The sequence below is a fragment of the Carassius gibelio genome, chromosome A11 (genome assembly GCF_023724105.1).
Source record: "Carassius gibelio isolate Cgi1373 ecotype wild population from Czech Republic chromosome A11, carGib1.2-hapl.c, whole genome shotgun sequence".
NCBI lineage: Eukaryota > Metazoa > Chordata > Actinopteri > Cypriniformes > Cyprinidae > Carassius > Carassius gibelio.
Window position 1 is genome coordinate 12,656,873 of NC_068381.1, and position 20,468 is coordinate 12,677,340.

General features: G+C 39.2%; 3 protein-coding genes across 3 annotated transcripts in view; 2 read left to right on the top strand and 1 right to left on the bottom strand.

Moving 5' to 3' along the window:
- Positions 1–6,335, top strand: part of LOC128022384 (MAP kinase-activated protein kinase 2-like) — a 31,344-nt gene extending 25,009 nt beyond the window's left edge. The window contains exons 3-10 of the mRNA XM_052609882.1: positions 2,679–2,743; positions 2,863–2,942; positions 3,039–3,165; positions 3,269–3,344; positions 3,609–3,733; positions 3,868–3,953; positions 4,329–4,409; positions 4,537–6,335. Coding sequence (XP_052465842.1) covers positions 2,679–2,743; positions 2,863–2,942; positions 3,039–3,165; positions 3,269–3,344; positions 3,609–3,733; positions 3,868–3,953; positions 4,329–4,409; positions 4,537–4,686 — 790 coding nt within the window. The 3' untranslated portion in view covers positions 4,687–6,335. The remainder of the gene's footprint in view (positions 1–2,678; positions 2,744–2,862; positions 2,943–3,038; positions 3,166–3,268; positions 3,345–3,608; positions 3,734–3,867; positions 3,954–4,328; positions 4,410–4,536) is intronic.
- A 1,362-nt stretch (positions 6,336–7,697) lies between these two features.
- Positions 7,698–20,468, top strand: part of LOC128022387 (fibromodulin-like) — a 57,278-nt gene continuing 44,507 nt past the window's right edge. The window contains exon 1 of the mRNA XM_052609886.1: positions 7,698–7,792. The gene's annotated coding sequence lies outside the window, so the exon portion shown is untranslated. The remainder of the gene's footprint in view (positions 7,793–20,468) is intronic.
- On the bottom strand, positions 17,585–19,722 carry LOC128022388 (interleukin-10). Its single transcript, XM_052609888.1, has 5 exons — positions 19,445–19,722; positions 19,235–19,291; positions 18,828–18,983; positions 18,300–18,362; positions 17,585–18,158 (listed from the first exon to the last, which is right to left on the bottom strand). The coding sequence occupies exons 1-5, from the start codon at positions 19,610–19,612 to the stop codon at positions 18,063–18,065; spliced, it is 540 nt and encodes a 179-aa protein (XP_052465848.1). The 5' UTR covers positions 19,613–19,722; the 3' UTR covers positions 17,585–18,062.

Here is a 20,468-nt window from a genome sequence, read left to right on the forward strand (position 1 = left end):
TAATGCTTACATGTAAATTAACTGCCAATTCAACAAAATGTAAAGACCCTGACTGACTATAAAAGTGATGACAACTACTGCTAGTTTGTGCTATAAGAGGTTACCGGTGTTTTTAGTGAAACCCATTGTTATGGAAGGTTGATTTATATGAATAGTGTGGAGGTTGGTCACACCCTTGTATTCTGCACAAATGTCGAGTTTGCAAAGTGTCTTCATTTAAATGTACCAAATACAAGTGAGGAGTTCACTCTGTTTCTATCTCTGTGACCTCTCCTTCCAGTACATTTCCTCATTTCTGCACAATAAAATCTTATGTACATTCCTAACTTGTTTAATATTCCTTTTTGAAATTAATTTTGACCATTTTGACTCTTTGCGTGTCACAGATGCTCTTTGTTTGATAGGTGCAAAAATAAATCAGTACATACTAGGGGTGTAATGGTACTCCAATATGATGGTTTGGTACATACCTCGGTTTTAACATCACCAGTATGATTTTGGTACATCGGGAGGGGAAACTAAATTTTGTTTTTTTGTTTTTTAATCTTGGTTTACTGAACAAGTTGCTCTTGCTTTAAATACATTGTTATAGTTTACTTTTTCTTAGTAATTAAAAAAAAAAAAAACTTCTAGAGAGCCCTTTTACATTATAAGGTTCCAATTAGGCCCAACAACTTAACCCAGACTTAAATTTAATTACCCTCTATTTTTAAATAGTTGATCATCACTCAACTTAAAAAAAAATTATTCTAACATGTAAATTGCACATAATGCAGTTTTTAAATTAACTTATAAATAATACAATTTCTAGGCTATTTGTTAAAATAATGCACTTACACACATAATGCACTTACACACTGGCTTTCATAGCATGTTTAATTTCAATCAGAATTAGCAAATTAATTTAAACATACATTAATTGAAACTAACTGGTTTAGTCAAATATAATTAGTAGAGCTGAGAATTTCTAATCTTTTATTCAGCGATCTGTCATGCCACATCAAAGACTATCAAAACGGCATTTATTATTTGAATTTCCTGAAAAGAAAAAAAAAACTGTATTCGATCGTTACATATGTGTTCTGAACCGAAAGACCCATACTGAAACGGTTCGGTAAGAATACATGTACCCTTACACCCCTAATACATACCTTTTCTTCTACTTTACGGCCCATTGTTTCTTATTAAGAGCATCATTTCATAATTTTTATGTAAGAGGCTCATAGGAAAGTGTAGTGTTTCTTTAGAAACTGTTGATTCTTTCTCTTTTTGCAAGACGGAAATGAGCGTGTGAGGAGCTTCCAGACATGAGTGATAGTGTGGTATCAGTGGCTCTTGGGGTATCATTAACCTCTCATAGAATTCTATAACTGCTGGTAGTCATAATGCAAATAATAAAATATGCTGGTTGAAGGTATATCATAGACTTCAAAGATCATGAATAGATTACAAGAAATCAGGCCAGAGACATCCAGCTACTCGGCACGCAGGAAACCGAATCTACAGGTCATCAGAACTGAGTTTGTTGCAGGTGATGGAAATGGAAAATGTCAGCACTGATGTTCAGCTTCAAATATGGCTTTACTTAGAGAAACGACACACAGAAATTATGGAACAACCCAACCCTTCAGTGTTGCTTTGGTGTTTTGTACCATAAATCACATGCTTTTGACATTTCAACGCATAAGCTTAACACTTTTTTTTGGCAAATTCAGCTATATAGATCTATATCGAGTGTCGGATAGGTGTCGGATAGTGTCTGGCGTTTAGTGAGACTGAAAGCAGTAAAACGTGATGTGGTTGTTCATAGCCCCTATCTCACAGTGAGTTAGGCTTTTTCAGTCAAACGCTTACTGTGTTTTTCTATTTCTGTCAGGCGTTTGATTTCACCTGAAACTAACTGCAGTTCTAGGTGAGCTGTAGAAATGAAACTCACCCTGCGCACTGTGGCCCATAGTGGAGATGTGAGAACAGCATGATTCTTCACATTTACATTTATGTACATGGTTATCAGCAGTTTACACCCCCTTTCACAAATTATCATGCCTTATCACTACATTTCCGGATGTGCTAGCAGCACATCAAGTAGACTAAGAGTTTTTAGGTCCAATTATAACCACCTAGTCTTCCTCTTTTTTTGATGAGCGACAGCCAGACAGAAGCCCACTGACCCAGTTTCTCGCAACTGGCAAGTTTTCAAGAAATGCAGCTCACCTGACCTAGCAGTGGTTTGCATATAATCGGAAATGATAACCACAGTGATGACATGGGGACAACGGTGAAAGGTCCCCCCTTCGTGTGTGTGTGTGTGTGTGTGTGTTTTTCTATACATTTGTACGGAGTCATTTATTTGTGAGTTTTTGCACGTATACATCTGCCACGCAGAAATCATTTGAGCTCTCAATGCTTTTAGAGGAAACATTGCCATAGCTACCTGTAGCCATTTCTATTTCAAATCCACTGTTGTACATTCAGCCAAATGTGATGGTTAATAATAAAAGTAAAGGGCCTTTTATAGTAAATGTGTCTTGCACTTTTCACATAAATGTCTTAGTTATTAGATAAGTTTAATATCTTTAAATATTTTGTTTACATTTTTTATGTTACATTTTTTGATGTTCCTTTTATACATCTTGTGATATGTCAGCTGATTTTTGCTTTTTGCATTTGTTTTGAAGCATGGATGGTGGAGAGCTGTTCAGTCGGATTCAGGACAGAGGGGACCAGGCATTTACTGAGAGAGGTACTGGCATCGTCTACTCTCTTTTCAGTGTTTATACATGTGTTGAAGAATATCAAAATAATAAATAGGCCCCTTTGCCACAGTATTTTAATTGTATTCTTGTTTTGTTGTCTTTTCAGAGGCTTCTGATATCATGAAGAGTATTGGAGGGGCCATTGAGCATTTACATGCAATAAACATCGCACACCGAGACGTCAAGGTAATAATCTTATGATGACCAGTATCGACAAAATTAATAAATGATTTTGACTTCATGGTTTTCTTAACTGAATATGACTGAAAATTCACTTTGCAGCCAGAAAACCTCTTATATACCTCTAAAAGGCCCAATGCCGTTCTCAAACTGACAGACTTTGGCTTTGCAAAAGAGACAACCTCACACAACTCTCTGGCCACCCCTTGCTATACGCCTTATTATGTTGGTAAGAATTTCAGAATTATCAGTGTACAGATGTTAGGATGGCCCTTTGATCCCACTCATAAAACATTTCATTTGTAAGTATTTTCATCTTTTTCATGTTATAGCCCCAGAGGTTCTTGGTCCAGAAAAGTATGACAAGTCCTGTGACATGTGGTCTTTGGGTGTCATCATGTATATTCTGTAAGTGAATCTGTCTCGTATGTTGTGCATACACCATTTTTCTCTGTCTAGGCCTCTATTTAAATGGGTTTTGACCTTAAAAGTGTGTCTGATACAGTGTTAATTTACCAAAACTTGACTAAAACTAAATGAGATAGTGTTGACTAAATATGAAAAAAAAAAACTAACAAGGGCATTTAACACGGCCCTAAGGCTAAAATTTAAAATAGCTGACAAAAAGAACTCTAATGATATACTGCAACTCTCACTTTATTCAACTTCCAGGCTCTGTGGTTACCCGCCTTTCTATTCCAACCACGGATTGGCTATATCCCCTGGTATGAAGAAACGAATCCGCATGGGACAGTACGAGTTTCCGAATCCTGAATGGTCTGAAGTTTCAGAGGAAGGTATTTGTCAAGTTCCTGTTTTGTAAAAGCAACTTGAGAAATCATTCTTAGAATGCTGTTATCTCCAAGTCATTTGTTGCATGTTTCTAAGAATGATTATAGATTTGAGTGACTCACTTTTCCTATTTTTGAAGCCAAGCACCTCATCAGAACATTGCTGAAAACTGAGCCCACACAAAGGATGACCATTACAGAGTTTATGAACAACCCCTGGATCAATGTGAGTGATTATTAGCATTATTTTATGCATTTTGTGTTGATCTAGATCAATGTCTAATGGGAAGTCGTGGCCTAGCCTAGTGGTTAGAGGGTTGTGGGTTCGAATCTCGGGCCAGCAATACCATGACTTAGTGCCCTTGAACAAGGCATCGAACCCCCAACTGCTCCCCATGCACCGCAGCATTAATGTCTGCCCACTGCTCCGGGTGTGTGTTCACTGCTGTGTGTGTGTGTGTGTGTGTGCACTTTGCAGAACTCGAATTCTGAGTATGGGTCACCATACTTGGCTGAATGTCACGTCACTTTCACTTTCATGTGTTTCCTTTGTGCAATATATTTGACTTACTATGTCATATGGTTATTTACATGGCTATAGCAATCAATGGAGGTACCACAGACGCCGCTACATACTAGCCGTGTGCTAAAAGAGGAGAAAGACACTTGGGAGGATGTCAAGGTGAGGCCTCCCACAAGAAAAAAAAGTCTTCTCAGAAAATCTCTGGCATGTTTTGTCTCTTTGCAGTCACTGCACCTCAGATCCATATCTTCATTCTGTTTAATGCTGTTATGTCTGTGCTTCACAGGAAGAAATGACTAGTGCCTTGGCAACAATGAGAGTCGACTATGAGCAAGTCAAAATCAAGAGGATCGAAGACTCATCCAATCCACTGCTGATGAAGAGGAGAAAGAAAGCTAACAATTTGGCTCCTGAAAACGAGACGCCCTCCTGCTAAGGACACATTCACTCTGTAGCAAACACACATTTTACACTCGTACATCAGTTGAAAAGTTTGATTTAAGGAAGAAATATCTCAACAAAGAAGTTAAAGCAGGAGTTTTTTCTTGTTTTATATTTGCATTTGTAACATCTGTAACCAATACATCACATCCCTTACAAAAGAAAGGGGCTGTACAATGATGATACAAGACAATACATTTTGCATTCATTTTTTTTCCCTTTCTCTCCTTTTTTTTTTTTTAATCAAATGTCGTTGGGACATGAGTTAGGTCATGAGTTAAACCCATTTAACACTGTTTAATGATGTTCAATTCTGAGTTATAAGATGGCTCAAAATAAGTTGCCCTGTATTAGAATTGTTCTGAGAAGCCTATGCATAGTGCTAGCTTTGCTGTTTGTTCTTCATTATATTTGTCATTTATGGCTGCACTTGAATGCTCTTTTGCAGTAAAAGACAGTACTGGTGTCCAGATGAAAATGTATTTTTAAAATGACTCTTTGAATGTAGACGCACACTGTTCTTTACTGTGAAAATGTCTGTCAGTATTGTTCAGGTTTCTGTCAAGTAAAACACAAAATCTTGTTTGAGCTTTAGATCCAAAAAGCCTTCAGATTGAGAGGGATACAGCATTTTGCCCTTATTTCTCATTGGTTTTGATCAGGCTTACCATGAAAAGCCAGTCCAACACATTGTTCTAGCCTTCTGCTTGCTCAATGATATGCTTATTGCACATCGTTTTGGGTGCACAATGATTTGCATTGCATTGGTTCTATGCATATTTGTTTTCAACTCTTTTTTTCCTCAGTGGTTTATAAAGAATGTTAACCCATGCTCTGGTTTCATTTCACATATACCTGTTTAAAAAAACAGTAGACATGTGTTGGTTAACCCACCACCTTGAATTGCAAAGCCGTTTGTATTTTCTTAAGTGTGTAATGAATGCTTTTGAAAATGGGATCTTTGTGAAGGTGATGGTTCTTTGTCTGTGGAATGAATATATGCGATAGCCGTAGAATGTACTCTTCATTATGCCAGTGCATTTTTTGTTTGTCGTGTCTGTTTATTGCCTACCATGCAGTAAGTGTTTGAATGCACCTGTTGAGAGCAGCTTATAGGTACCAGGTGTTAAGGCCTCATGTTCTGGAAATGTTTAAGGGATGCAGGGAATCCTGCGCATCCTGCAAACTCATTTATAGCTGCTCTGATTGACGTATGCTGAAAGGTTTTTTATTTTTTCTATATAGTTTTTTTTTTTTTTTTTTTTACTGTATTTTCATGTTTGTTGTGTGATCGATCTTTTAAGGACATGATTTAATGCTCACAATGTTGAACGCATAGAGTCAGTGTACTCCTGAACAGCAGATAACTCCATCATGATATCAGTTCCCTGCTTGCAAATGACTAAACTTTTTTTTTTTTTTTTTTACTGTTTGTGGTTTCTTTGATTTTGCCTCTTTGTAGGATCTTTTCACATACATTCATTTCTAAAAGCAAAGACTACAATATTATCAAAGTTGAAAAACAGACTAGAATTCCCACAAAATGTAATATTAACAGGCAAAGATTGATACGTGTCCTGTTTTTAGTATTTAACTGCTGTACTTGGTCTGCTTCAACTTGAATTAAAGCACATACAAACCCAACTGTCTGCGTCTCATTTAAATGTAAGATTGTGTTAAGACCATTTTTAGTATGAACAAGTTCTGAACTGTATTTACATAAGTCTTTGTGCAGTGTGTTAATGTTCTCATAAAAACTTGTCAAATATATCTCATTTACTTTATGAAATTGATCATGAATATGATTTAATTCACTTGTCATCGACCCAAACCAAGTAATAAAATACATATTTCGTGAGATCTAAAAATCCTTTATTTTTAGCCAATTTTAAATTCTCACCCTTTATTAACCTTTCTCACCCTTTATTAACCTTTCTCACACTGATGGGATCGTCTCTATTTCATAATGCAGTATTTTCTTTGATTGAAAATGAACATTAACATTTGTAACAGTCCTCACACCCGCAACCCCCTTTATGCTAATGGCACTAAATGGAGATGAGTAAGATGTATTAATGGCAACTGATGGAAAATAAAAAGATAACGATAAACTGAATGACAGAAAATTAAAAGTGAACTTATGAGCTAAGTGAAACCGAAGAGGCATCAGATAAGTTTTGTTTATGAAGAATTAGAAACAATACATTGCTCAGAAAGGATATTGGTAGTGGGTTTCCTAATAAATATAGTTTTAGGTTTAACTTTACCGTTTGGGGAAACACCTAGCATGAATTGAGGTATGGCTTATATTGCAAAATCTGACTAAGAGTCAACAGCAGCACCAGTATTTTGAAAGAACCACTGAAGATGACGGTTCTTAGATTTCACAACCCAGATTCAGAAGAAGCGAACAGTCACTATAGTGGATATTCCCACTTCCTTTGTTGCAACGCAGCCTGAAATAAAGACACGTACCGTTTTCATTTTATCCAGCCCTATTTACTCAGTGCAATTTATAACATCCAAGTTATATAACACTAACATGTCAGAAAAAAAAGTTGAAAAAAGGATCACCCCTTCCTTAAAATGACTCATAAATTCAATCAGGTGTAACTAATCACTTTCTCAAAGCTATCTGACTTTCAACTGTGATCAGCTGTGGTCATTTTGATCAGCTCACCATGAAAAGAGCATTTCAGTCCTTGATAGTGACTGAACCAAACTTGGGGTTGGCATCGCAAGACAGTTGGTTCCCAGGAGCAGGTTTAAAGATCTGTTGGATAGTTGTTTTTGTCAAATGCCTCGGAGCCATTTTAGCCAATTGTACGCAACTGTCCAGGTTGTATTCCAAAAAGCATGGTTAACTTACTGTCAGCTATACCCTGCAAGTTCCCCTTTAAGTGAACTTCGAACTGCGTCCTCTAGGGGTCGCTATAAGTAACAAGTAGGCTACATTGAAAAAATGGCAACAAGTTGGCCTGCGACAGCTCCTGACTTCACTTCCGGTGCAACTATAGTATAAATAGGTGCTGGGAGAACACGTCATTCTCTTCTTTTGTCTTCACTGACCGTTCTGTTTGAAGTACGCATTTTTAAACCGGGTAAGAGCGGATTTTTTAAATCATCATGGTGAACACTAGCAAAATGTTTAGAGGATGTGTGCATCCATTACATCGTTATTTGACACCCGATGAGACCCACAATAGCTGCGTTGTTTGTTTGGGCTAAGAACACACACTGCAATGTACTTGAGGGGGCAATTTGCATGCATTTGTGAGCGTTTTTTCCAAAAAAGGCTCCGCTCTCAGTTGTGTTTTTATTTTTTTTATTTTTTTTATTTTTTTTAAGAGAAAAGTAGGGCAGCCATCTGCTTCCTGCGTTTCAGGACCTGCTGTTGCTGAGGCACGGAGGAAAATGAGCTAAATGGGATCACAGGTGGATCTGGCAGATTTATTTAGAGAGGGGCTTTCCCTTTCGCGCTCATTGGCTGTAGATGAGAGAAAGCTGTTATGTTATTTTCTCTAACATTTTCTGAGTTCGAGGCTAGTGCTCTGCTGGGTTCGGCCCAGGTAGAGCAGGAGATGTCTGAGGACAGCGAAGGCTGGACTTGCAGCTGAAATTTGTTAAGAAGGTGATTCTGCAAGGTTGTTTCGATGTGCATTATCTTTCTGGCCATAGCCCTCCAGCTCAGGTGAGCCTTCCATTACTTCTTTATTTCCATACAGAGATAGAGTAGAAATGGAAGAGGCCGTTTTCCTCATGCATCCATAGATTCCAGGATACAAGTATGCAACATCGTTGTTATGTGCGAAAACCATTTCAGGATGAGGTAGCTGAATTGCGCCACAGCTTTTGCCCGCCATGCTACTAAGCAGGCTGCCTCTGTAGCGTCGACCAGATGGCAACAGTTCAAAGAGGGAGTGTGCTGCATGTGAGGGGTCCAGAGTGATTTTGCCAGCCCTTTTGCACACTCTGGATGAGTACAGTTCTTGAATAGAAGAGAGGGTTGTACCGATGATTCACTCCGCAGTCCGGACTACCCTCTGTAGTCTTCTGATGTCAGATTTGGTAGCTGAGTTACTGAAGTGCAGAGGATGGATTCAATGATGGCGGCGTAGAACTGTTTCAGCAGCTCCTGTGGCAGGTTAAACTTCCTCATGTGGTGAAGGAAGTACAACTTCTTCTTCAGGGCCTTTTTAACAATGGAGTCAATGTAAATGTCCCACTTCAGGTTCTGAGAGATAGTGTTTCCCAGGAACCTGAATGACTCCACTCCACTCACAGTTCTGTTCATGATGGTGAGTGGAGGGAGTGCAGGGGGGCTTCTTCTGAAGTCCATGATCATCTCCACAGTTTTGAGTGTGTTAAGCTCTAGGTTGTTGAGAATGCACCAGACAGCCAGCTCTTTAACCTCATGTCGGTAGTCTGACTCCTCACCGTCCTGGATGAGGCTGATGAGTGTGGTGTCGTCTGCAAACTTCAGGAGCTTGACAGAGGGGTCCTTAGATGTGCAGTCATTAGTGTACAGGGAGAACAGAAGTGGGTAGAGAATGCAGCCCTGGGGAGCTCCAGTGCTGATTATACAGGTGCATGGATGTGTGTTTACCCAGCCTCACTAGCTGCTGTCTGTCAGGAAGCTGTTGATCCACTGACAGACAGAGGTGGGCACGGAGATCTGAGTTAGTTTGGGCAGGAGAAGGTTTGGTATTATAGTTTTTTAAAGGCCGAGATGAAGTCCACAAACAAGATTCTTAAGTAAGTCCCTGGTGTCTCATTTATACACACTGCGTACACACAAAAAAGGCATAGAAATTGCATACGCAATTTTGTATGCACATATCAGGATTTATAAAAAATAAACTTGGTGTAAATGTGTACGCACCTTACAGACATTCTAGAGTCTAGACCATGCGTACGCACTCTTTTTCCTGGCGTGAGAAAAGTAATGAAGTAAATTAAATTTATGTTGACGCTTTTATCCAAAGCGACTTCAGGCTATCAATTTTCTACCTATCACGTGTTCCCGGGGATACGAACCCCCCAACCTTACAGACACACACATTTGCACTACGTAAGGAGATATAATATAGTACCACTGCTCCCTACACGCAGAGTATGCAGTCTGTGTAGGGCACCAACTCCTTATGGGGGCACCATCCAAGTGGAAAAATGACACGCTATTTCCACAACCACGCTTGTGGCCGCTTGCTCCTCTTGTTTCTGACCGAATGCAAATTATCATAATTGATGGATGGACATTTAGGTAACTGTCAAGAGCTACAATTGAAATTTGTAAATAAATGATACTTTTTTAAAGTTCTGTTTTTACCCATATAAGTTTGAATATGTATATAGGTTTGTATACAGTTTTAGCAATGTGGTCTGAGAAAGTCAGCTGATCATCAATCATAACTCCAAGGTTCTTATTGAAGGATCCAACCTGAAGAAAATTGTAATTTGCAATGTTTTCTTTTTAAAATGGGCTACTTTGTCAGTGATTCGCCGAGTCAGACAATTCTATTTACACTGCATTAAATATAGGCTAAAAATAAATAAAAGATGTTCACCTTATCAGCAAAACTGCATAAATTAAATTTTATTTTAATTGTTTAAAACAAATGAAATACTATTCGGCCAGTGGAAAGGAATGAGACAAACTATATTCTAAAATATTTATCTGAGAACTATTTTAAACGGTTTTGTTTTTAGGGATTTTTATTTTAAAATATTTATGCTAAAAAAATAACAAGGATAGGCTACTGGATGATTTTTAGCAATAAAAAAATTGTGTATGGCACAGAGCTGAAGATCTTTTGTCTGGACCCGACAGGACCGGCTTGTGCGGTAAATGAGAGGTCATGTGATATGTTTCGATTAGCACAAGAAAAATGCGAAAATTTATGCTTAGGAGGTGAAACTGAGGCTTGCCTGTAGCAATTATGTTTTGGTTCCATCAGGAACCAAAACCAAGTCTGAGGTGTGGAAAAGTTTTGACCATGTGCATAATGCGAATAATGAGCCAGTGGATGTGAAATGCAAAATATTTGACATTCTGTTAAAGTATGACCGCAAAACGAGAGGGAATTCATTGCTGATAAGGCATGTTGATCGAAGCTGGTCAACACCTGCCAGTGCCCAGAATTAACCTACAATCAAATCCTTCGTTACAGCATCAAAACCCATTTCTGCAAAGGTGAAACAAATGATAACCAAGAAGTGTCATCTTTTGCTATAAAGACATTAGGCCTTTTAATATTGTAAATGGCAAGAGGTTTGAAGAGCTGGTGCAAGAACTAATTAATGTCGGGTTGTGTATGGGAGGGTTCCTGTAAAATGCCATGTGATAATTGCGAAGACGTGCACTGACATGGCAGAAGAAAAGAGGGAAGCTTTAATACAGAAACGTAAGACTTTGTTGAAGGATGGCACAGTCGCAATGACCACAGACATTATCGGATGTGTTATTTGACAATAACAATGTGTTATTTGACAATCGCATGCCATTTCAATAAGTGAGGATATGGAACTGGTGAATAAAACCCTGACAACTACAATGTTCCTTTTGGAAGTTGCAAAGACTGGAGAACTGTCAACAACATTGCTGCATATGGGAGACACTCGGTTCAGTGCAGTGTACCTCACACTGACTTCTATACAGAAAAATTTATCATGAGCTCCATGAAAAGCTGGAGGCACGGGGAGAGAGCGCACGCATTGAAAAAATAGCACCGGACACACTGGGCTTTTTGATAGACTTTCTGAAGCCGTTCTATGAAGGAAGGATCTATCACTTAATATTGTGTGGCTCTGGTGTGAGAAACTGAAATGCCACTGTCAGCCTAATGTCCTAGACTCCCCTCAGCAAGCTCATGTGTAAAGTGATAATACAGGACCTCCACAAGATTGCAACTATACTATGAACAAGATTTAACCACCTGAGAATGCTGTCACACTCAGACAGAACTGCCGTACATGCTCAAGCCCGCACTCTTCTCCAATCCATGGCTGCAGGTGCTTTAGATGTGGAGATATTAGATCCAGAGCTCTCAGGAGTCTAACACACTCCTCCTCTGGCAAAAAGAGCAAATTTTGTGGGAAAATGTACAGCAACTGACCGGTAAGATGACAAGGTCACTTGCTGCATTGAGATGGCTATCATGGAAAATGGATGCTGTTGGCTGGTGGAAGATCAACAAAACGTTTATACCCCAAAATTTGCCAGATCAGTACTTTGCATCCCGACCAGTAGCATCAGCAGTGAAAGGGTGTTCAGTGCTTCTGGATGCACCATCATTGAGCGCAGGACCACGCTGAAACCATCCACAGTGGATTCAATAATTTTCCTCCACAAAAACATGTAGCCTAATCTTGGTGAGTAAGGGTTTTTCAAATTATAACTAAATATTATTTGAGTCTTAAATGCATGATATAGATGTACAGGCTAATGTTAGTGTAGCTGGTTCAAATATGAATATTGTTATGAACTTCATCAAAACTTATGTTTTTGTGCTTCATATTTTTATTTGGAGTTATTATGTGGCATAATGTACATAACTAATTATAGTGGGAACCGTTCATGCAGAATACTGTCTTGTATGGGGCACATATTGGTGACGCACATGATACCTCGTGCGATTGGCCTACAGCGCCATCTTTAGAAGCACATATGCTGCTGACGAGGTCTGTTGTGTGCTGTCTCTCGCTCTTCAAATGAGAGTGCTGCTTTCTCCATGCTGTACGGGCAGACTGAAGGGGAGAGAAGGTGTATCCCAAAAAAAGTTTAATTGTGCTCTGTGTGTTTCTGCAGACCTGCTTTTTGCAGAATAAAACATCCTGAGACCTCCTCCAGCCGCATTGTCTTCATTGAGAACGACAAAACACAACCAGAGTAAACCTGTTACATTAGCATTATTCTTTTATTAAATTTCATGTGCTATTCACCATCACATTGAGGTCCGATTGTGGAGAGAAGTGCAAAGCAAATTTCCTGGAACCTTTATTTTAATTTCGTTATTGCCTATCTTAATTTAGAATTTATCTTCATTTAATTTGTTAAGAGACTCATCTTATTGGTGCATTGGCCTATTTATAGCCTAATTGTTTTACTACTTGTTTTTTTTCTTTGTTCCAACTTCCAAGTGGCCTATAGCCTACGTAGTCATTAATAAATTATGCTAAAACCTGTATAAATGACTCATTCTTGACCAAAAGGCTGTGTGCATGCGCACATTTGAATAATGTCGGGCTGTGGGTTCAGGCTTTTAAAAAGCTGTCAATCAAAATGTACTTGTCGTGCCTAGAAGAATTGAAGAAGGAAATCTTGGGGCAGGTTGGACTGTCGCCCATTAATGCCGCCCAACTATTTCATGACTGGTCCTACAACCCACGGCGGCCCGCCCGTGTGCAAGTGACCGACCTCTCACACCTCACTCAACATTGGCTACTGGCCAGGGGTCCCACCGCACAACAGGTAGCGGAGCACGTTGTAGTGGACAGCCTTCTACGGGCCCTTCCCCGCCCTCTCCGGCAGGTGGCCGGTATGCGGAACCCTACCAACATAGATGAGCTGGTGGATGCCATCGAGCTGGCGGAGACCACCCAACACCTGGAGGCTAGGGAGTGAGCACTGCCCTTTCCCCGAAGGGTGGTCCAGGAGCAACACGCGCCTGAGGGCACCCAGCGACCAGTCGGCAGACCGGTGGTTCCTGGGCCACAAGATGAACCCATGCCCACGGAAGCTCCTCACTCCACTAGACGTGCTTGGCTGGCACGAAGCCCCGATGGCATCCTGTGCTGCTGGCCTTGGACAGCCCCAGAGAGGGTGAGTCTTCACATCATAACCCTAACGTCTATTATGACCTCTTCCAGCAGGTAACTGGGGCTGGGGCCTCTGCCTGAGAGCAGCATGAGGACGACCGCCTCAAACACTGCTGGGCCCAAGTGAGGGTCTCCGATGGAAAGGACCTCCAACACCTCACTTCGTGTTCAAAAACGTCCTGCTGTACTGCGTTGCCCAGCGAAGGGGGGAGGAGAAAACTTTGTTGGTGGTCCCACGGACCAAGACAGGAGCAGTGATGGAACTGCTACATGCCCAACCCATGGCCAGCCACCTGGGGGCCCAAAACACCATCCAACGCATACGCGACCATTTCATTTGCCGGGCCTGGTGGCCCAGGTGAAACGTTTCTGTCAGGCCTGTCCCACTTGTCAGTGGATGTCTCCATGCACCCCTCCCCCCAGCAGATTCCGCTGCCCATCATTGAGGTGCCCTTCGAGCGTATCAGAATGGACCTAGTGGGCCCGCTGCCAAAGTCTGCCCGAGACATAGTCTGTCACACCTGCGGCCCATCAGAAACGGGCTTTTATAAACAGCGTCGTCGAACACAGAGGTGAGAGATGTCTCCAAAAGACTCGGCAAACAATTCTCTATGTTTCCCCTCCAGACAGCAGCGTGTGACCACCAGCCCACTAAGGGCATGGACCTCACGGACCCACACAGCACTGCGCACCAAAGGAGGAAGAGAAGGCTGAGCACTGAGCACCGGAACCTCTCACGTTGGCTATTTTTCCCTTCACCACCTCAATAAAATCCACCCTTCGGGGAACTTTCCTTGATCCTCGTGTCCTATGCTTCTTCACCCCATCACAACGTGTAGAACAATTTATAGTGCTCTCTACTCCAGTGTTGGGATCTAACCGACATCTGTTAGAAAGTACCATGCTTTAGAAACAGCACTTAACTCAGAGCACTTAACTCAAATATGATTATTCTTGGACTATGACCTAAATTTAAAGAATGGTTAATGGTAGTAACCTACAGTGCTTTTAGAGTTAATACATAATGCCAGCACGTGCATTCCTTGCCGATTAAACCCACAACCTATCGTTAGCACAATACCCTATCAGCTGAGTTACAGGTACATCTTACTTACAAAGTATCTTCTCGATAGTGCACCTTTCAATCCAGCTTTCAGTAGAATGGTTTAAGATGTGGGTGATGGTGTTGATCATTATCATCCTGGGTAAAGTGCATTTGAAACCATTTTGTCTTAAATGTAGTTTCATTGTTGGTAAACAAATGTTGCGTACCAAACAGTATCTTAAGCAACAGTATGTCACTGTTTCTGAAGTCTTATAAATTAAGTCTCAGATGTACGTGATTACCATCATATTTAACCTTTATGGACACATTTAGCAGTAGTCAGTATTTTACAAATGTAGTGAATGAGTCAAATCCAGTTAGAATATCAACTCAAAGTATGTTAAGTGGATACATAATGATAATTTTCACATGAATCTTATAGCTGTTTTAATATCTGTTCATGTTTAATTATGTGAATTAGCTAATTTAGAAATTTCCAATGGAGTTTAGAATTTGAAAGAAAAACATGGCATAGTAACAGTTAAGATTTAATTACTTTGTGTTCATTTTATACACCAATAACACTTGCACTAAATTGTCAAGACCAATACAGTGACACATTTTCTAAGAATTTTTTTTGCCTTTCTTCTGCTTTTCTGTTAAGTAGCAAACCATTCCATTTCTCTGAATATACAGACTTTTGAAGTATGATTTGAGTGCGCTCAACACTCTAAAGTAGCCGTTCTAAGAATTTGAAATGTGTAATGCTGTTTCAAAACTCAATTGTTTTAACCGTCAAAAAGACATATGGGTATACTGCTATGGACTTGTGCACACCAAGGCTTACAGGAAGTCTTTTGTGACTCACTCTCCTTCGTGAATTGGTGGCAGCAAAAGGTGGCATGACCATCCTCGACAACTTAAGATCACACTGTGGTTTGATGTCAGCTTGTTTCGGAAATGAGGCGGCTTTGGTTTTCCATGTAGCGGATACGAGCACAGCATTGAACAGAATGAAAAGCAAAATCACATAGTTCTGCATTGACCAATTTTCGCTGATTTCAGGAAACCGTTCAGAAATATCAGTTGAGGACAAGCAAGAGTTAAGAAAAACTTAAGAAAAGATTAGCTTAATTGCACATCCTAGGCAACTGCCTGTATGCCACTGACAATGACAGTAGTGCAAGGTGGTGCAGGGGCTGACCCATTAAGCTCACTGGCAGTATCCAGTTTCCATTTTACATCCTAACTTGAGTGCGTATTCTCAGTTTTACTATTTATGTATTGGCTGTTCATTGTCAGTGATCACTTTTTGCCACATCAGTTATATTTGCCATAAATTCCAAAAGGCTTTGTTTTGTGGCAGTCGTGGCCTCAGAAAGTCAGACTTGTAACCTGAAGGTTGCTGGCTCGAGTCTCAGGCAGGAGTTGTCGTGGGGGGAGTGAATAACCAGCACTCTCTTCCACCCTCAATACCACGACTGAGAAGAGACCCTTAAGCAAGGCACCAAACCCCCAATTACTTCCCGTGTGCTGCAGCAATATGGGTGCCAATAATGCCTGATGAAGTGAAAGTGACATACAGCCAACGTATGGTGAACCATACTCAGAATTCGTGCATTTAACCCATCCAAAGTGCACACACACCCGGAGGTTTTTTTTTTTCAGTGCTTTAAGTTTTTTATTTTAATTTTTTATTATGCAAGTCTAAAGTATTTTGTTCACAGTCTACTAAAGAAATTGAATAATCGAATGTAAAATAAAATAGTGTTTTATTCACTATTAGAATTAAACCTTCTTTGTTTCTTATTAAAGCAACAAAAGTCCTTCAGTCATGTGCAGTGAGTAATTTTATCTTTGTCTTTTGTTAATTAATTCATGAATTAGAAATATTAAGCTCACAGTCAGCAGCAGGAATATTGGCCTGCTGTCATTTTAAGAGCTGCACGGATCCAATCTACTGTTACACAAGTAGTTTCATTGTCAGCTGTTTGCATTCACTTAATGATCAGCAGTGTGCGTGATGACACATTTTCGCATGTACTGTATTTTGACCATTTAGGCGCACAACTTAAGCTAAAAGTTTATTTTACTTGTCTATGTTCTGTTCACATTAGTTTGGGTTTTTATGGTGGAGCGAAAGTACATTGCTGGAAAGAGGGCAGAAAGGGGAACAACAATAGTTTTATCTTGATTATTGTAGGCCAAATGGAAATAGAAACTGTTTTTTGGTTAATTGTACAGCTCTATGTGTGCAGTTAGTTGATGGACAGAATAAAAACAATATATATATATTTTTTTTTGGTATAGCTAAGAAATAAGCATTGCATACTCAACGTAACCTATTTGCTTTTTCATCTCTAAATCTCACTTGAATCTGTTCTACATCAAAAGACCTGATGTTTTGGTGCTTTAGAAGCCTGTGTGCAACTAGTTTCATTAGGAGGTACCTTCATATAGAAACCCTGCAAAGTTTCATGCACAGCCCGATAGTTTGGTGTCGATAGATGCATAAGAGTACTCTATTGTTTTGCAAAAGCTTTCAATTTCAATAGCTTCCCCAACCAACTAACCACCCTAGGCCTTGCTTAGGGTTCTGTCACAACTGAAACTAGCTTCTTGTTCCCATACTGTTTTGCTTACTCAGTAGCTCACACCACGGCTGCAGGAATAAAGTTTCATGGCCTATGTTAGCTGTTACATAGTTAATCGCATTAGGGTGAGACATGCATCGCTGCAATTACAGTAAAGGGCTGACTGTTGAGCTGCTGGTAACTGCTCTATTTAGGTCAGTTTTGAGGTTAGCACAGTCATGTTTTTACCCTTACTAACTCACTTTGACACACCCTGTAAATGATAGTGTTAAGTGATAAGTCGCAGGAGCACCATTTTAATGATTTGCCATTTTAGAATTTAGATTTAGCTTCTTTGCTCGAAACTTAGCATAAAGGGTAGGAAGTAAACCGAAGACCAGAATGAACTGATGTCAACACGAGAAAGACAATTAACCACATTAACCAAAAAAGGAAATGTTTGTTGCATTATTCAGTTGAAATAATTTATTGATGACACTTTTCTGTAACAAATTCTAAATAAGCATCAGACACATATGACACTAACAATAAATTAACTTTTGAGCTCTTAAAATAAAATAAATAAAATCCATGAATAAATATCAGTATTTACACAAGTTATTACACACTTTCAAGTTATTTCATTAAGTTGGTAAAATGCAACTAATTTTTAAAATAACTCCGGTCAATGTGACTTAAACAACATTTTATGGTTTTAGTTCAGTCTAAAACTGCCATAGTGACATCCAGAAGCTGAAGGTGAAGAGGAAGGCATTCCAATGCATCATAAAGTAGTGTGATGGAATGGTGATGTGCAAGCAATAAGTTAAAGGATGAAGTCCATTTGTGCCATATCCTACAGTATGTTCTTGATCATGTCCATTGTTTCTACATTATTCTTCATTTTTTCAGACTTGAATCCAGTGTGACATCCTATTAGTGCTTGACTCTCTTTGATGCCAAATACTGCTCAATGTACTTAAACAGCATATCAAGCTCTCCCATGGCTTTAGAAACACCGTTTTCCTTCATCTAAAGAGAAAAAGATGTTGTCAAACTTTTGAAGAACTTACAGACATAATTTAATCATTTCAAACAATGTTAGAGTAGAAAATAGTTCTGATGGTGTAACATGGTACTTTTATTAGCATTAAGCTGTTGAATAAGACTTACCTTTTCATATGAGTTCTTTAGGGTGGCGAACTCAAAGGGATTTTGGCAAGAAAAGTAATTCTTCTGTAATATAAAGAAACAAATGTTATTTCATGTAGTTTGCAATGTTCTTTGCCTCACCATACCATTGCACAACAAGCACTAGGTATTTTGATTGATTTGCAACAGCTCTTGCCCAAAAAAAAAAAAGCCACAAAGGCTTTCTACATATGTGCAGTATTTTGACATCCTAAAGATGCCTGCACTACATTTTTCATATGATAACATTCACCGACCTAACATTAGACATCCTAAATTTAGCAACCTAATTTAAATGAGTTCCCTAATAAAGACATCCAAATGTTTTGCTGTTCTCCCAGCCTGGATAGACAGGTAACTCGGCTGGTTTAAGAGTGGCTCGATTAAAATGTGTTTGTCATCAGGATGAAAAAGTTAACTCTAATTGTGAAAGTAATCACATCAGTGAGACCAAATTTATCATCCTTTAAACTTATTTTATATGTAATAATGACTGAATGACAGACTTACACATTTCACCATATCCCGCTTGAGATCCTTAAATATATTTCCAATGGAGTCAATTGGTGTTTTGGAGTGCAATTGGTTCTTCTGGACAGCTGTTGGCAGTATGGTATCCAAGTAGAAGCGCAGGATATCATTCATGACGTGACATCCATAAGGACTCTGTGGATCATATACGAGATTTCTCTTTTATGAGCTGTTTCAGACACCCACGGTTACACCACACCACACTTTGGCACCGCTGTAGCAATATGCAGATGCAAGACGTTCGGCGAGATTTTAGTTTTAGTTTGCAGACGTCTTGCACAAAACCTTCAGTTTCAGTATGATTACTTCTGCTGTTGCTAATTTTACATTTGAACAACTGCTGCAAAAAGTACTGTGGGAGTAGATGAATGGAGTTTGGTACTTACATTGATGTTCTGTTGAACGTTTTCGTCCAATAATGGTTCCAAGTCATCATTGGACTCCTGAGGAGAAAAATGTAAACAAAAACCCATTAGAGAGAACCTCAAACCTCAATATAGCATGAAATAAAGCAGAAATGCCTTGTAGATTGGGATTTGCAAGGTTCAGACTTCATTCAGTGGATCTGAGCTTGAAATCAGCCTGAATATACTTACATAAAACCTCTGTATTTCTCTATATGCAGAACGGAGCTCCTTCAGTCTCACAGGAAAGCCCTCCACAAATGAGCAACAGTCAGACTTGCAGTCAGCTCTTCTGCAGTGCGCACTGTCAGTAAGCAGAAGCATGACTAGAGCAGAAAGGATGACTCCAGTGAAAATCATTCTTTAATCCTCTTTCTTAGTTCTTATAAGTATATATATATATATATATATATTCAGCCCTCAGTAGAGGAGATGTGTAGATTAGCTTTGGGGTGCCGTTATTTTATACCCCAGAAAATTCCTATCTAGCTTTTTGTGGTGGAGGGGTGGAGGGGGGTGTTGACTTACTGGCAATTTGTGTGTGATACTGTGTCATCACCTGTTAACATTTTTTTCTTTCTGTTTTTGGAATAAAGAAGTTATAGGAAAATTGAACTTGGATGGTTAATTTAAGATGAAGTCAGCAAAAAAAATAAAAATAAATGTCAGCAATTTTTTAACTGCTTTTTTAATCTCTATCTATCTGTCTATCTATCTATCTATCTATCAAAATGGATCAAATATAATATATTAATTTGCAGTTCATTTTTGCAAATGAATTTTGGATAATGACGAAAAAATTAACTTAGTAAATAAAAATGTATAAATGAATCGTCCATGATTGAACCATCTCCGTTGTTTAGTTTTTTTTGGTTGTTTTTTTGCTGGGAATCTTCTGTTAGTTTCACAGACAGAAGCAGTGAACTGAATAGACGTCTCATCTCTGACATTTTTAGTTTTTTGTTTTTACGCAGATGGTGCACAGGTGAGTGTAAACTCACACATACAGAAATGATTGTAAGGGGTCCAGTGTGGTTTCTGGGTGACAAATAACTCCTTGGTATTTTAAACCACAGACACCTTTCACATTTACTCCGGCTCCATTGATTCTAAAATAATGCATGCCAGACTTTCTCCTGAAATTCATCAACATTTTTTAGTCTCTTAAAACTTACAAAAAATGAACCTTGATCTGTCCCTCCCCTCCTATAAAATA

Excerpts from the sequence above, each read along its gene's own strand:
- LOC128022388 (XM_052609888.1), bottom strand. The coding sequence starts at position 19,612 with ATGATTTTCACTGGAGTCATCCTTTCTGCTCTAGTCATGCTTCTGCTT. Across the intron at positions 18,984-19,234 it reads ACGTTCAACAGAACATCAAT|AGTCCTTATGGATGTCACGT; the intron begins GTAAGTACCAAA and ends TATGATCCACAG. Across the intron at positions 18,363-18,827 it reads AGCGGGATATGGTGAAATGT|AAGAATTACTTTTCTTGCCA; the intron begins GTAAGTCTGTCA and ends TTTATATTACAG.